This window comes from Mizuhopecten yessoensis, unplaced genomic scaffold (genome assembly GCF_002113885.1).
Source record: "Mizuhopecten yessoensis strain PY_sf001 unplaced genomic scaffold, ASM211388v2 scaffold10989_2, whole genome shotgun sequence".
NCBI classification, from domain to species: domain Eukaryota; kingdom Metazoa; phylum Mollusca; class Bivalvia; order Pectinida; family Pectinidae; genus Mizuhopecten; species Mizuhopecten yessoensis.
The window spans coordinates 193,807-209,460 of NW_018408823.1; the positions used below are offsets into that span (position 1 = coordinate 193,807).

Genomic DNA, 15,654 nt, shown 5'->3' on the forward strand with positions numbered 1-15,654 from the left:
GCATATTTATAATTGTGCATATGGCATGCTATTTATGGAGGTATTCTTAATGTTTATTACTCTGGAAGAACCTTCACCAATATATCACAAACATGACACATTTTTGACAAACACTATGTCCGGGCGGTAACCGTTGCAAGAATGTTAATATACGCATATTATTACCCCTGATATTTATATCGTAAACTGTTACTTTTTATACAAAATAACCAGCATTTTGTCACTTATAACTGTTTTTGGCATCACTATTGTGTCAAATGAAAGTTTTCGTCCTTAATACCTTTCTAATTAATTTAATCTTCATGACATTTGAACTACTAATTCCTGCATGTTTATATTTTATATAACTGTGAAAAAAAAGCTTATCTGAAACAAAAATCCACTGTCACAAAACACAACAAGCAGTGCTAAATAAAAAAAATACAATTTAAAAATGAGTAATGGCTGAATGTTAATATAACACTGTAACGATATAGGGCGTTATGCTGTGTTTTTCAATTATGAAAGAAGTTTGAACTTTCATCAATAGCGATACAATTTATACAAATTAGAAAGGTAAAAGGTAGGAGCATCTAGTTGCACTAAGAAACATAAATGTCTTCCAGGTGCCGCTTTTTAAGCATGGTACCTGTCGTCACGGCGTGTTCAAAACGCACCAATGCGCAGTAAGTTGTTTGTATGAGCAAGACTATGCATACATTATTAACCAACATCAGCGGAATCCCATCGTCAACAATCATATCATAAAAACGTCCTAACGTTCCCGTGCTTAAATGTACCACATATTTTGTTTTTCTTTAATATGGAACTTTAAAGAAAATTCAATTTGAATGAAAGTAAAGACGTTAAAAGTCTTACAAATCCCTGACAAATGAAGAGGTGATCGCCTATTAATAGAACGCAAAAATGCGCGTAGTGTTGGTTAAAATAAATTGACATCCTTTGGGGGAGGAAGTGAACGCAAAAAGCAATGGTTCTGCATGTACCTGTCGTAGTGGGAGCTCTTGTTGGCGCAGGAGTCGGTTTGTGCGTGGTTGGTTTTGGTGTGGTTGGTTTCGCTGAACACATTCAACACAGTTACGAATCGCATATTGATGAACGGACACATAAAGATGATGGCGACAAAAAAGACAATGTTAGACATAAAATGAAATACAAACGAACATTCACTACAATTACGTGATGACATCACATTACGATCAATATATTATTAAATACAAGGACCTGTAAAGGCAGACATACGATAAACAATTACGGATATACAATTTATCTTTATGAACGCTGTAAGCTGACAACTCCTTGTCGGAGACTAACGGTTCCTTTCTTTCAAAAGAATGTCGCAATAAACACGTAGAAACAGTATATTATTAAACATTATAAGAAATACAATTTGATTTAATATACATATAAGCTAGTTCAGATGTACCACTGATGTTGACTGAACAGAACGTGAATTTTGTTTTTAGAAGTAGTAGAATGCTAATATATCCGAAAAATAGAAACAATTGACAGGTAGGTATTGTTTCCTAATATTGCATTAATAAAAATAGATGATGTACCTGTTGTTGTTGGCATTCTTGTAGGTAATGTTCGCTCTACTGAATAAACGACAAATTATACACTGGTTATTTACACAAATTCGGTATTCTAAAATAAAACAAATATATATCATTGTTATATTGCATACACCGATTACTTGCTGCTGTGATAATATTTGATTTTTTTGTATACATAGTTCAATAAAAACGTGACCACAGATTTAACGTACGACTATCAATTATGTTTACAAAGATTTTTTTCATTCTTATATTTGTACAAAATAAGTTTGTCATTTTTTTTTATCTAAATGACAAGAATATACTTCATTGATAACATCAATATATATCATTATTTTCTTCTTTGGATTTATTCTGACAAAACATATCATCATTTATCGTGATGATAGAATGATAAGCTCATAATAAATATTAATGTAGTTTGATTGTCGTCTTGATTTAATAATTTTATTATTATCATAAGATATTTCTACTGAAGAAGGAAATATATTTCGAATGTAAATGATAACATACACTATATCGGTAATACGTTTTTCGGAACGAGATGAAGTAATGTTTTTTTTTATAGAATTGCTTACAACAAATCTTGGTCATGGTTTCATATATAATTCATTTATTTAATATAAAAGCAATTAATTCTTCAGTCCAATATGATTTGAAAATAGATAGTGCTTTATGATAGTAGAAATGATTTAACATAATTTAACATAACTTAGATAACACTTCAACACTTCAACACTAAAACAGACCCTGATGAAAATGTATACCGAGCGATAGTTATTTCAGTGAGAATTTTCTTCAGAAGGATGGTTAATTTTCAGAAAAAATGTTAATTTAACTTTTACTCAAAAACAGTCGAACGTGTAAATCCGGATATTGCAAATTAAAGGAAATTTCAAGCCGGCAACTAAATATCTAAATATCGGTAACATGATATAGCCGGTAACTAAATATCTTTTGTTTCATTCATTGTTAGAACTTCCTGATTGTAATATCTATTCTAATGTTAGTCAAGCATTTTAATAATTCTATGCAAATTCATCCTTAGACAGCGTAAAAACGTATCCATTGGAAGATTTTCTTTATATTTCATCAATATTATTTGTATCAACCAATCAACGAAAGGACACAAAACAAAACAAACAACAAAAAGTGAATAACATAAAACAAGATGTCGTCAGGGATAATTATCCTTGAGATGATGTTTTTACTTTACAGTGCAATATCTCGAAACATGTCTAACATAACATATCATGTTATCTCTATAATATTAATAATATTTTCAAAAGCATTTTCATTTTGTTGTTCTGATTGCGATTATAACGATTGATTATTTTTTGCACAATCATCTGAAGGACAATGTTCAGTGTATATTGACATATGTATCACTCGTTATATGTATTTGTACAATACAGAATGGATACTTGAACAAAAGAATACAACAATTGACAAATACAACAAAGGCTTGCTGATATACAAGATGTTAGATAGGCCTGTATTTTATTAAGGCAAATTTTAAGGTGACATCCAACACTTCTAGCTATGAGTGGACGTCAGGGACATTTCCAGTATGCTTAATTATAACTGGAATAGCGAGTTATACATGTGTGATAGCATGCTTATGCTGCGCATTTCGGACAGATATGTTTTATGCAAGTCTTTAACATTGCATATATATATGGTGTATCATCTATTGGTGTACATTCTATCGCACACCAATCAGCGTTCATAAGAGGATGAAAGAAAAGTTCACATATCAATAAATGTAATATTTTATAATGAAATAGTAGCTAACGTTTAATTAATGGGACTTACCTGGACACAGGGATTTGAATACTTTCTCTTCGAATCCTTCAAGTTCGTCAAAGGTGTCGACAACGAAGCTATTGCTGGAGGCCGGAGGTGTCGCAATGGCGTCAAGTTCTGTAGTATCAGTCAGGCCAATACCGACGGTGTAAACAAAGATTCCGTCCCGATGGGCAGACTCGGCTTCCGGTATGGTTCGGCGAGAATTGATATTCGATATACCGTCAGTGATGACGATGGCAATGTTCATGACGTCAGGACGGTCCCCATTTACGGTGGTAAACATTTCCTGTCGCATCGTTCGGAGGCCGTCGGCTGTGTTGGTGCTACCGTAGATGTATTGTATGTTGTCAATGGCTGTAAACATGCTGTTTTTTGTCTTGTAGGTGTTGAGCTGGAACTGGACCTCCACACCCGTACTGTAGATTAGAACACCGGCACGCACTGCACCCGAGTCAATATCAGAGTTGGACAGGAGTTGTTTGACGAAGTTGATCTGCTTTCTGAAGTTGTCCTCGCCGACGCTGGTTGACGAATCGACGACGATGACCATGTCGACACGAGCGAGACCACACCCACCTAACGTATTGACAGACATTTAGTCAAGTGTTTAATAATTCTAATATATATATTTCTTCTTTATAAAAGAAATTATCGAAAACCGTAAGAAACCATGCTGCCATGGGAAAGTTGTGTTCATTGAATCTCTGTTTCTTTCAGGGAACTTATGTTACAGGATTATCAATTATCAACATATTACTTATATTTTGATTATTATGGCAAACACATACTGTTTTAATTGTTTAAAGAAAAAGGATTTGAAACAAGTTTGACCTCGAAGTTGTTTAACAAATGCAGTATCCACTCCGAGTTCTTATATTAAATATTCCTCGTGTACGGAGGATATTTATGTTTGAGAACATATTTTTTAGGACATCACAGTTAAACTTACTGGCGGTAGGAGTAGGTGAGGGAACGGGCGGTTCTGGTTCGGTAGAGAAACTTGTTATCATATCAGTTTAATAATATACAAAATATCTGGTATATAAATTTTATCACCTTTTCCTTTATTCTGTTTGTTTCTTTTAACTTAATTGATATAAAATTACGATATTGAATAGAAAACAAATCATAACATTTTGCCAATATTAATGAATTATTGAGACATTTCTGTAAATATTTGCGTAGTCATATTTTATGATAGAAATGATAGAAAAGATCAATTACGCTTGAAATAATAATATTTTTTTTATATACATAATAACGATATATTAATCAATTACATTTGTCAGTTTAATTGGTTAAGTGTTAAATATGTGCAGTTAACTATAGAGCGGATGAGGTTGGTTAAGTACAAGGGGATGATTTGTAACATTAAAACACATAATGTATATCAACATTATTGTAAAGCAAACATTTAACATAAAGACACGAACAAGTGGATGAAATCACGTTGTTGATGGATATTGTCAACACAATGGTGGAAGGGTACAACATTATCAAAATTAGTTAAACGGCACATCGATCTGAATGGCAAACAAGTATGGAAACGTGTGTACACAATATAATTGACAGAAGTTGACAAATACAGAACATTAGCCCCTAGTAAAGCCATCAAATTCTTTTTTTTCCAAATACACATTAAAATAATAGTGATTTCTCTGAAAATGAAAACAGCACAGCTTTCCATGGTTTATGTTCCATGTGTAATTGAATAACTTTCTACTCTGTTTCCAGGCTGTCAAATCAGCTTTATATTTAATTGCCTGGGACAGAGATAGTGAAATGGTTCTTTACACACATAGTTAACCCTGTAAATGACCAGACTCTGAATCTATATATCACGTTGACACGGATTTTAATCGCTTCGTTGAACTTCAAAAGTTTCTTCACTGCAGTAGCAAACTCGGGCGAGAAAGAAAAATCACGAATCCGTTTTTAAAATTACGCGAAAACTTCAACATCAAAGTCGGGAACTACTACAAAACACCGGCAAATAATGTTGGATAACATGAAGAGGAAATATATAATATATCCCTGGTATATAAATGAGTGTATATATAAAATATAAGCGTGTAAACAATACAAATAAATAAATACATTTACATCATTTCCGCGTATTAGGACAATTCATTATGCATTCAGTAGAATATGAGCTAGGGAATGGCAATCACACTCAACACAAAACATTTAAACGTATTTTGTTCTGAAACGGAAAATGTGAACGTGGTATTAATATTTATGTTTCGAGATTTAGTTCATTTCATGTTCTACACTTATGCAAAACATGTAAACGCATTAGTTATATTATTGCATTATCATAGCGGATTTCCTAATGCAATCATGCAGCTGTAAGGAAGACATGGCCGTCTGATTAAAGGTTCACCAGACTATTACGAATACTGCATTAATAAAACATGTAAACAAAACATCTGTAAGCAGTTATTCACCACATTATCACAGGTATACACGACACGTCAATATAAAATAAGTACGGGTAAATTGTGACGTATACACAACACTTGTAATGACGACACACCTATATCATAGACAGTACACATACATTGTGACATATACACAACACTTGTAATCACGACACATCTATATAATAGATAATACACATAAATTGTGACGTATAAACAACACTTGTAACGACAACATAGCAGTAAAAACACACAGTACACATGAAGTTAGACGTGTACACAGTATTTGCATTGCAACGAGAAACATACCATTTCATACAAAAAGTTATTTTGTTGGGAAACGAACAACGTGTATACATAAAAAAAAATCCATTCTAATTACAAATCGACAAGTGGGTAACATATGAACTGAATTAAACATATACAAAGGTAGATTTGCCGTGATAAAAGGATTCCCGTAATTATCAAAACCACATGTAACACCTGTTTACAAAACAACAAACAAGGCTGCAATCCACCTGTTATCAGTCCTGCTGTTCACCACATTACCTGTTACTACCGCTGTAGTGGTGCGGGCGGGTGTGGTCGGACTTGTGGTCGTCGTGGTCGGCTCAGTGGTAGTAGTGGTACGAATACGTGGTGACACTATTAGCACACAGAACATTTCATAAACAAAACAGTATTGAAATCGAACGAACAGATACGAGAATATATAACAGGTAATATACAAAAGTGTGCAGATATAGACAAGTAGGAGACATTAAATATTAATAGTTAAACACTTAACACACATTTCATCGATCAGTGACGTCATATGATACTGTGACGGTATGTTAAACACAAAGGCGTTTATGACACGTAACATATACCGTTTATTCATTCGGGACATTTCGGTGATTAACACCAATATAGCGCTGACACTTGTGTATTAAACATGTATATGAATATGGACCATTCGGGACATTTCAGTAAATCACAAGTAAATAACGCTAATTCTTGTGTATTAAACATGTATATAAATATGGACCATTCGGGACATTTCGGTAAATCACAACTATATAATGGGTATACTTGTTAAACATTCATATGCACATGGACATTTGGGACATTTAGCACGGCCATCCACAGATAAATAAAACGTAGATTAGCGCGCTTACCGACTAGTTAGCATACCACGATTGGTATTATGATAACCATAAGTCGGATAGCTGTGGATTAACGTATAGAAACATCCGCCGTACAGTCTAAACCATATGTGTTATATTCTATTTATCATACACGTGTATTTTATAGACACTCCAGCTGTACAGTTTACACTATACGTGTTATATTCTATAAATGAATTTCAATAGTATTCCTACACTTAACGGTGGAGATCTGGTAAAGTGTCTCAAAGGAATAAATATTGGTATATATGCAAACAGCCGTGTTTGGCTTCACACATACTTGTCACCATGCCAGAAAGGGGAAAAAGTAATACGATATTCTTAATAATGTCATAACAGTTTAATGAAGTTAAAATAATATCTGATAAAATAAATCCAGAGCTGAAAGAGAAAAAAACGTTAACCACGTGGTTATAAATACCTGGGCATATTGAAGAAAATATTTGTTCATCAAGGCCTTCAAGATCTTCAAAACTTTGAACATTAAAAACGTTATCCTCTATTGGGTCTGAAGCCATAGCCTCCAGCTCCCTGGTATCGACCAGGCCAATACCGACGACATAGACACGGACACCCTCTTCCCTGGCTAGGACCGCCTCAGGAATTGTCCTCTGAGAATTGATGTTAGACACGCCATCAGTGATGATGACAACCACATTTTTAACATCTGGTCTGTCTCCGTTTCCATACGTGAACATTTCTGTCCGCATGACTTTGATACCATCTGCCGTGTTTGTGCTTCCATACTGGTATTCGATGTTGTCTATGGCTGCGTTGACGTCAGCTTTAGTCGTGTGGCTATGCAGATGGAATTGTACGTTTACCTCGCTACTGTATAGCAATACGCCCACCCTAACGCTACCGCTGTCTATATCGGCATCTCTCACAAATGATTTTAGGAAGTTGAGAGTTTTGCCAAAGTTTTCCACGCCGACGCTTGTTGACGAGTCAACCACAAATACTAAATCCACATCTGACAGACCGCATGATGTTGGTGCTGGAAACAAAACCGTAGATTCTGTTACTCATACAAACTGGACATAAGGTTCTTACTTACAAATTGTATTATATAGTACAGCTATGATGCAGTGCAAAAATAGTAAACTGATTTCATGTTATGTGTGACATAACACCTTCGAATGCAACATCAGAATCAATAGCTATGACATCATGACGTCACAGCTAATTTATCTTGTCAAATATTTTGGAAGAAAAAGAACATTTAATGTTGCTAGTTATAAGTAGAACTTAAATTCCATTGTTCAGTGCCCCATGCGACTGAAATAGAGTATACATTAACAACATAAAACTGCTATGACGTCATGAGTTCTTAGCTAATGCAAAAATGTTATTTTCATTGAATTTTAAACTGTTACATATAAGTTTAAAATGGAACGCCAGGGTTACTTCAGATTGTACCATATACCATGCGACTGACATTGAGAATTTGTTCATTAAAAGCAATTGTTGAATTCAGATCGAACGCGTCACAATTAGTGTTTGTATAAAAATGAATTCAGATTGTGATGTTTTCTTCGTTCTAGCCTTTTTTGATATGAGTACAGCTGACTCATTTGTCTTCACCATGCTCCCTTACGTTTCTCAGTGACATCCAGTTTTGCTTCTAACTTTTTAAGGATTAACTTGAATATATTTTTATGTTATGGAGATATAACACAAAAAAAAACTGGATTGTACTCTTAATAAACCGCGACAATTTTAAATATTATAAATCCTTTAATCTACTATACACAATCCCTGTGAAAATTCACTTTCATTGATGGACTCTTTACTCTTAGAAATTATTACGCCGTTGTATCAGCCAATCAAAAGCGACGTTACAAACGGCGACGTCATTTTTTTACCTTATTGGCTGATAACATAAATTTTTAAGCCTATGAAAACGCTTGTTACAAGCAAGATTAAATTATACGTACATAACGCGTATTAAATCACAGGCAGATATACATGTAGGTACATCAGCTATATTGTGTCAATACTGAGTAAAGTGTTGTATTTAATATGATTTACATTAAACATAAATCTAACTTTACTATCAACTTTTGTGACAAACATTTCTGCATGTAAGTAGTGGTAAGATAGAAATATCTCTATTATAGCAAATACATCTTCTAGTCACCGTGGTAGTCCCTTTTGTCACGGAATGTGTTTCGGTCATGCTATTCTGAACAATTATTTGAGCTAGGTAAATAGAATTTAGATTACTTTATAGTATTCGAGTTCGTACACCAGATATCAGTCTCCAGTTTCACCCGAGTGTGTGAACATATTTCTTATGTTAGATTAGTCAGTTTTTATCTTACTTCAATATTGTACAAAGGACTCACTCAAGCAACATGTCCGATGAAAGCACTCGAGTAAGGCTTACGCTAAACTATTCAAACAAAACTTTTAAATCAATATAGAATTTTCTTTACAAAATACTGTTATCGATTCTGTAATGTTTCAATAAAAATGTGTTATTTTTCATTTGAAAAAAAAATAGGCTTGGATATTTTACGTGTAAATATTTGAGACGATTGTCAAACAGACATTTGCTATTAACGGTATGGGTTTCCTAATGATGCTATGTGTTTTATGTTCAAGCGTACTGCACTTGTATAGAATTACAAACACCCTTCAATACATTCCCACTCTTGATAGATGTAAAGAAATTCTTAGGTTAATGTATCAATAAAGGATGACCCTAACCCTGACCTTCCTGCCCACACAAAAAGAACATTCCCTGACAATGATACTAAATACGGAAACAACATTTATTTAAATTCCGGACATTTTGTAAGAAATGACAGTGAGAACGTTAGAACGTTAACATATACGTGGATCAAGCGTTTAAGTGTTTACAATTACCCATACTTGGGTAAATTTCACAGTTCCACAAGGGTATTTGTTTAACAGTGATTGATGTAGGTAAATATATCAGAAACAGAGGAGTATACCATTCAATGGGATCAAAGTGATTATATTCAAGTATTGGTAATTACCCATCTCACTATACATTTGTCTATTCTTTTTATCTGATCTGGATCCAAGTCATGACCGTAAATAGGAATAACACCTGGGGCTGAACTTATGAAGTGATGCTATCATATAGGGTATGTATGATAAGCTGCGGGTTACCGAGTGTTAGTGATAGCATCACTTCTCTCCGAATGACAACGCTAACCCAATAACCGCCATCATTATCCTGTTGAATAATACAATAAAGTCGTTATTTTTTTCTTTTATTATGCAAGGACTCCTTACAAACTAACAGTTTATATGAGGCGTCCGTGTAAAGAGGGTTTTCAATCAATTTGGTTAAATTGATAAAACAGTTAAAACCATGTCTATTTAAAGGAAATCACGAATATTATGGAACGCCAACTGAATTTACTATCTCATTGTTATGTTCATTAGTGATATCATGAATGTTGCATTGAGCGTAGCGCATCAATTTTAAATTATGATGAGGTCACAATGAGGTTTAAGTAATATTTTCATAGCATATGTCAAACAATTTTCTGTAAAAAAAGAAATCTTTTATCGGTGCTATATTCTCCTTGTTGGCCCTTGAACAGATACCAAATGGGGAGAACCGTATTATAATATTCACTTATCATTAAATGCATGCACACGCGGTTGAAAATACGACAGGGCAAAAAACTGTTTTAACGATCCAGAGATAATAATACGAATTGTGGTATTTCGGTTATTCACAAGGGAGTGTCTAATCATGTAACTAATTGTCAAACTAAATTAAGACTTTCACTCAAGTGTCTCTTAAGGATCCCCGTACCACTGCCAAAAACTGTAACTATTAAGGATCCCCGTACCACTGCCAAAACTGTAACTATTAAGGATCCCCGTACCACCGCCAAAAACTGTAACTATTAAGGATCCCCGTACCACTGCTAAAACTGTAACTATTAAGGATCCCCGTACCACGGCCAAAACTGTAAATATTAAGGATCCCCGTACCACTGCCAAAAATGTAACTATTAAGGATCCCCGTACCACTGGCAAAACTGGAACTATTAAGGATCCCAGTACCACTGCCAAAACTGAAACTATTAAGGATCCCCTTACCACTGCCAAAACTATAACTATTAAGGATCCCCGTACCACTGTCAAAATTGTAACTATTAAGGATCCCAGTACCACTGCCAAAACTGAAACTATTAAGGATCCCCTTACCACTGCCAAAACTATAACTATTAAGGATCCCCGTACCACTGCCAAAAATGTAACTATTAAGGATCCCCGTACCCCTGCCAAAACTGTAACTATTAAGGATACCCGTACCACTGCCAAAACTGTAACTATCAAGGATCCCCGTACCACCGCCAAAAACTGTAACTATCAAGGATCCCCGTACCACCGCCAAAAACTGTAACTATCAAGGATCCCCGTACCACTGCTAAAACTGAAACTATTAAGGATCCCCTTACCACTGCCAAAACTATAACTATTAAGGATCCCCGTACCACTGTCAAAATTGTAACTATTAAGGATCCCAGTACCACTGCCAAACCTGTAACTATTAAGGATCCCCGTACCACTTCCAACACTGTAACTATTAAGGATCCCCGTAACACTGTCAAAACTGTAACTATTAAGGATCCCCGTCCCACTGCCAAAACTGTAACTATTAAGGACCCCCGTACCACTGCCAAAACTGTAACTATCAAGGATCCCCGTACCACTGCTAAAACTGAAACTATTAAGGATCCCCTTACCACTGCCAAAACTATAACTATTAAGGATCCCCGTACCACTGCTAAAACTGTAACTATTAAGGATCCCCTTACCACTGCCAAAACTATAACTATTAAGGATCCCCGTACCACTGCCAACACTGTAACTATTAAGGATCCCCGTACCACTGCCAAAACTGTAACTATTAAGGATCCCCGTACCACTGCCAAAACTGTAACTATTAAGGATCCCCGTACCACTGCCAAAACTGTAACTATTAAGGATCCCCGTACCACTGCCAAAACTGTAAATATTAAGGATCCCCGTACCACTGCAAAAACTGTAACTATTAAGGATCCCCGTACCACTGCCAAAACTGTAACTATTAAGGATCCCCGTACCACTGCCAAAACTGTAAATATTAAGGATCCCCGTACCACTGCAAAAACTGTAACTATTAAGGATCCCAGTACCACTGCCAAAACTGTAACTATTAAGGATCCCCGTACCACTGCCAAAACTGTAAATATTAAGGATTCCTGTACCACAGCCAAAACTGTAACTACACAATAAAAACGTTTGTCCAGCATGACTATAGCTTTAATAAATCATTTTTTGGAAAGAAAATATTACTTAACAGGACTTTTATGAACAAATAATAAAGATGCAATAAACATAACAGAATCAACAAACGTCTTTTTGAGTGTTAAAAGTCAGCGGTGCTAGACTGGGATTGGAATCCTGGACTTCACATTGTTATATTATCGCTCTTATCAAATGAGTTATCTGGTCCACGGAAGTATTCTGACCGCACTCTGCTGCAAATATTTCCAAAACGGAATTAAGAGAGTCTACTGTATACACGAAAAATCACTGTGCAGCGGGACAGGGATCCTTATTTAAATAATGATCTTTGGATTATAAAGGCGGCAAGACTGATAAACTTCGTACATATTTCTTTCTTACAGACGATTTAAATATTAATACCAGAATATTGCCAAAAGGTGTACCAAAGCTTTCAATGGTAATGGTTTTATATTCTGCCATAGACATTTCATAAATCAGTGAAGTTATAGCGATTTGATAAAACATTCAGTCTGAGAGATTTGATGAATCATTGAGTCTGAGAGATTTGATAAAACATTCAGTCTGAGAGATTTGATGAAACATTAAGTCTGAGAGATTTGATAAATTATTCATTCTGAGAGATTTGATAAAACATTCAGTCTGAGAGATTTGATAAAACATTCAGTCTGAGAGATTTGATAAAACATTCAGTCTGAGAGATTTGATAAAACATTCAGTCTGAGAGATTTGATGAATCATTCAGTCTGAGAGATTTGATAAAACATTCAGTCTGAGAGATTTGATAAAACATTCAGTCTGTGAGATTTGATAAAACATTCAGTCTGAGAGATTTGATAAAACATTCAGTCTGAGAGATTTGATGAAGACATTCAATCAAAAGAGATTTGATAAATCATCCAGTAGGAGATTTATTATCATTCAAAGAGATTTGATTGAACATTCTGTCATAGGTGTTTTACAAAACATTCAGTCAAAGTGAATTGATAAATTATAGAAGTTCGAAAAATAAACATTCAGTAAAGGAAAATTGACAAAACATTAACTCATGAACTTATCCTGAACGAAACTTTGCCAGTTGTGATTACGTTAATTTATCGATGCATGCGCTTTTCAGAGCATGAAATATCATATCATCGAACATACCTGTCGTACAGTGTATGTGAAGTCAAGTTAATGCATGATAATATGATTACATGTTCAAACGTTTCGAGAAGACTGAAATAAGCTTAAGAGGTTGCGATTCCCTTCTCTCCTGTATTTCAGACAATTGGAGTAGACTTGATTTGTTCAAAAACTATCTTTCCTCATGTATTAACTTATTATATATTATATATTATATATTTGGTGTTTTTCTGATGACAAAATGAAACATATTGACGCATTAGGGTTGGACTTAAATAGCTATTTCTATAATTATCAAAACAGAAGGCAGAACATGCATACCCTTAAATTCAAACATAACCATTCTAGAGAATAAATATAAACAAAAATATAATTATATTGCATTGGTTTAAAAAGCATTTAAGATTTAACCAAAGAAGTAAAAGAAATCTTGATGTCTAAGGAAATGAAAGAGAGTTAAATCTACTTTTTGTTTAATGGCAAAGGAGACGGTTCTAAAACAAACCTTTAGTATGATATAAGGAAGCAGATGTCTTTAAGTTGATTTATAATATCTAACCACTTAGAGTTATACAATAGTACAATATGTCACCGCTTGCTCTTTAACAAAACATACATCCAGGAAGAGGGGTTGGGGTGTGGGTAGTGGGTGTGTTTACATTACTCAAAGTTTACATAATGATTGAGGTACATTGATGGTGTTGTAAGTATATTTTGATGGACATTTCCAGTAAATGTCACGTCCACACTTATACACGATCCTGGATCCACCTCTTGGAATACATAACATGGGGATGTTATCTGTTTCTAGAAACCAAGCGGCATTCCGCTGTAAATATTAGATCATGTTGGACCGTACATGCCTCCAAAGTAGAGTTATACAACATTCCTCTCTTTATGTGTTTTCAATCACATATGTTGTGTGGCGCTAACATCGTATCGGTACATGACCGGTTTTATTTGAAACATGGGGCTACAGTACTGTATAATGGGTTCCTAGATTGACGTCACTGCGGCGTCACCGTACCTCTGTTTAGTGTTAGATTTTCTAGCCACCGTATCCTAATTGGAATTTATTTTTTCCCTTAGTTGTCCTCTATATCTTATCTGGTCTCAATATTTTCGACGACACCGCGAATGATGTTTTAAGTTTGTAATTTCAAGATTAAATATCTCTAACAATTTGTGTAATAACTGTTTTGCGCAACTAATACTTAAACAAACTAATAATTAATGTTAAAGGTATTTCAATTGAATTGTTCTGAACAAATTATATGTTTAGTATTGAATATCTTGAATATATATATAAAAGCACTCTTTGAGATTAAACTTGTTAATATTTAAGTAAAGTCAAATATACCACATCCTCAGATTAATGGATACACAAACTGCGGAGACTACCTTACAAAGGTGAAGGCATCAGTTACTAAGGAGACTACCTCACAAAGGCGAAGGCATCAGTTACTTCGGAGACTAACTCAATAATGCGAAGGCATCAGTTACTGCGGAGGCTACCTCACAAAGGCGAAGGCATCAGTTACTAAGGAGACTACATCACAAAGGCTAAGGCATCAGCTACTAAGGAGACTACCTCACAAAGGCGAAGGCATCAGTTACTAAGGAGATTACCTCACAAAGGCGAAGGCATCAGTTATTAAGGAGACTACCTCACAACGGCGAAGGCATCAGTTAATAAGGAGAGTACCTCACAAAGGCGAAGGCATCAGTAACTGAGGAGATTACCTCACAAAGGCGAAGGCATCAGCTACTAAGGAGACTACCTCACAAAGGCGAAGGCATCAATTACTAAGGAGACTACCTCACAAAGGCGAAGGCACAGTTACTGAAGAGACTACCTCACAACGGCGAAGGCATCAGTTACTAAGGAGACAACCAAACAAAAAGGAACTGATGAAACAGCAAAGCACAAATAATGGAGCAGCAACTGAGATAAGGCAAAACAAAAGGATGACAGCAACAACTGAGAAGACACCAAAACAACAAGGAAAGGAACATCAACTGAGGAAAAAACTAAACCAAAGGATTGCAACAGTAATTAAGGAGGCACAAAAACAAAATATGATTCAAAAGTAAAAACAGAAATAAAAAATAAAGGAAGGCGACAGTAAACTAAACACTGAAACAACTAGAAAATGTCTGTAAGACACAAATGCCCCGCTCATGGATGGGACGGGACGGGACGGGACGGGACGCGACATGACGGAACGGGACGGGAAGCGACGCGACGAGACGGACATGTGCAACACTACATGTATATATCCCCCCCCCCCCCCC

At 35.1% G+C, this 15,654-nt stretch overlaps 1 protein-coding gene across 18 annotated transcripts in view; it reads right to left on the bottom strand.

Annotated features, from left to right (window-relative positions):
• Positions 1-15,654, bottom strand: part of LOC110464458 — a 255,107-nt gene that overhangs the window by 47,248 nt on the left and 192,205 nt on the right. For 16 of the 18 annotated variants that reach the window (XM_021519688.1, XM_021519687.1, XM_021519680.1 and 13 more), the window contains 6 exons: positions 7,373-7,948; positions 6,335-6,430; positions 4,315-4,347; positions 3,372-3,941; positions 1,560-1,598; positions 987-1,058 (listed from right to left, as the gene is read on the bottom strand). In XM_021519688.1, coding sequence (XP_021375363.1) covers positions 987-1,058; positions 1,560-1,598; positions 3,372-3,941; positions 4,315-4,347; positions 6,335-6,430; positions 7,373-7,948 — 1,386 coding nt within the window. The remainder of the gene's footprint in view (positions 1-986; positions 1,059-1,559; positions 1,599-3,371; positions 3,942-4,314; positions 4,348-6,334; positions 6,431-7,372; positions 7,949-15,654) is intronic. The other 2 variants (XM_021519681.1, XM_021519685.1) reach the window with 2 other exon arrangements.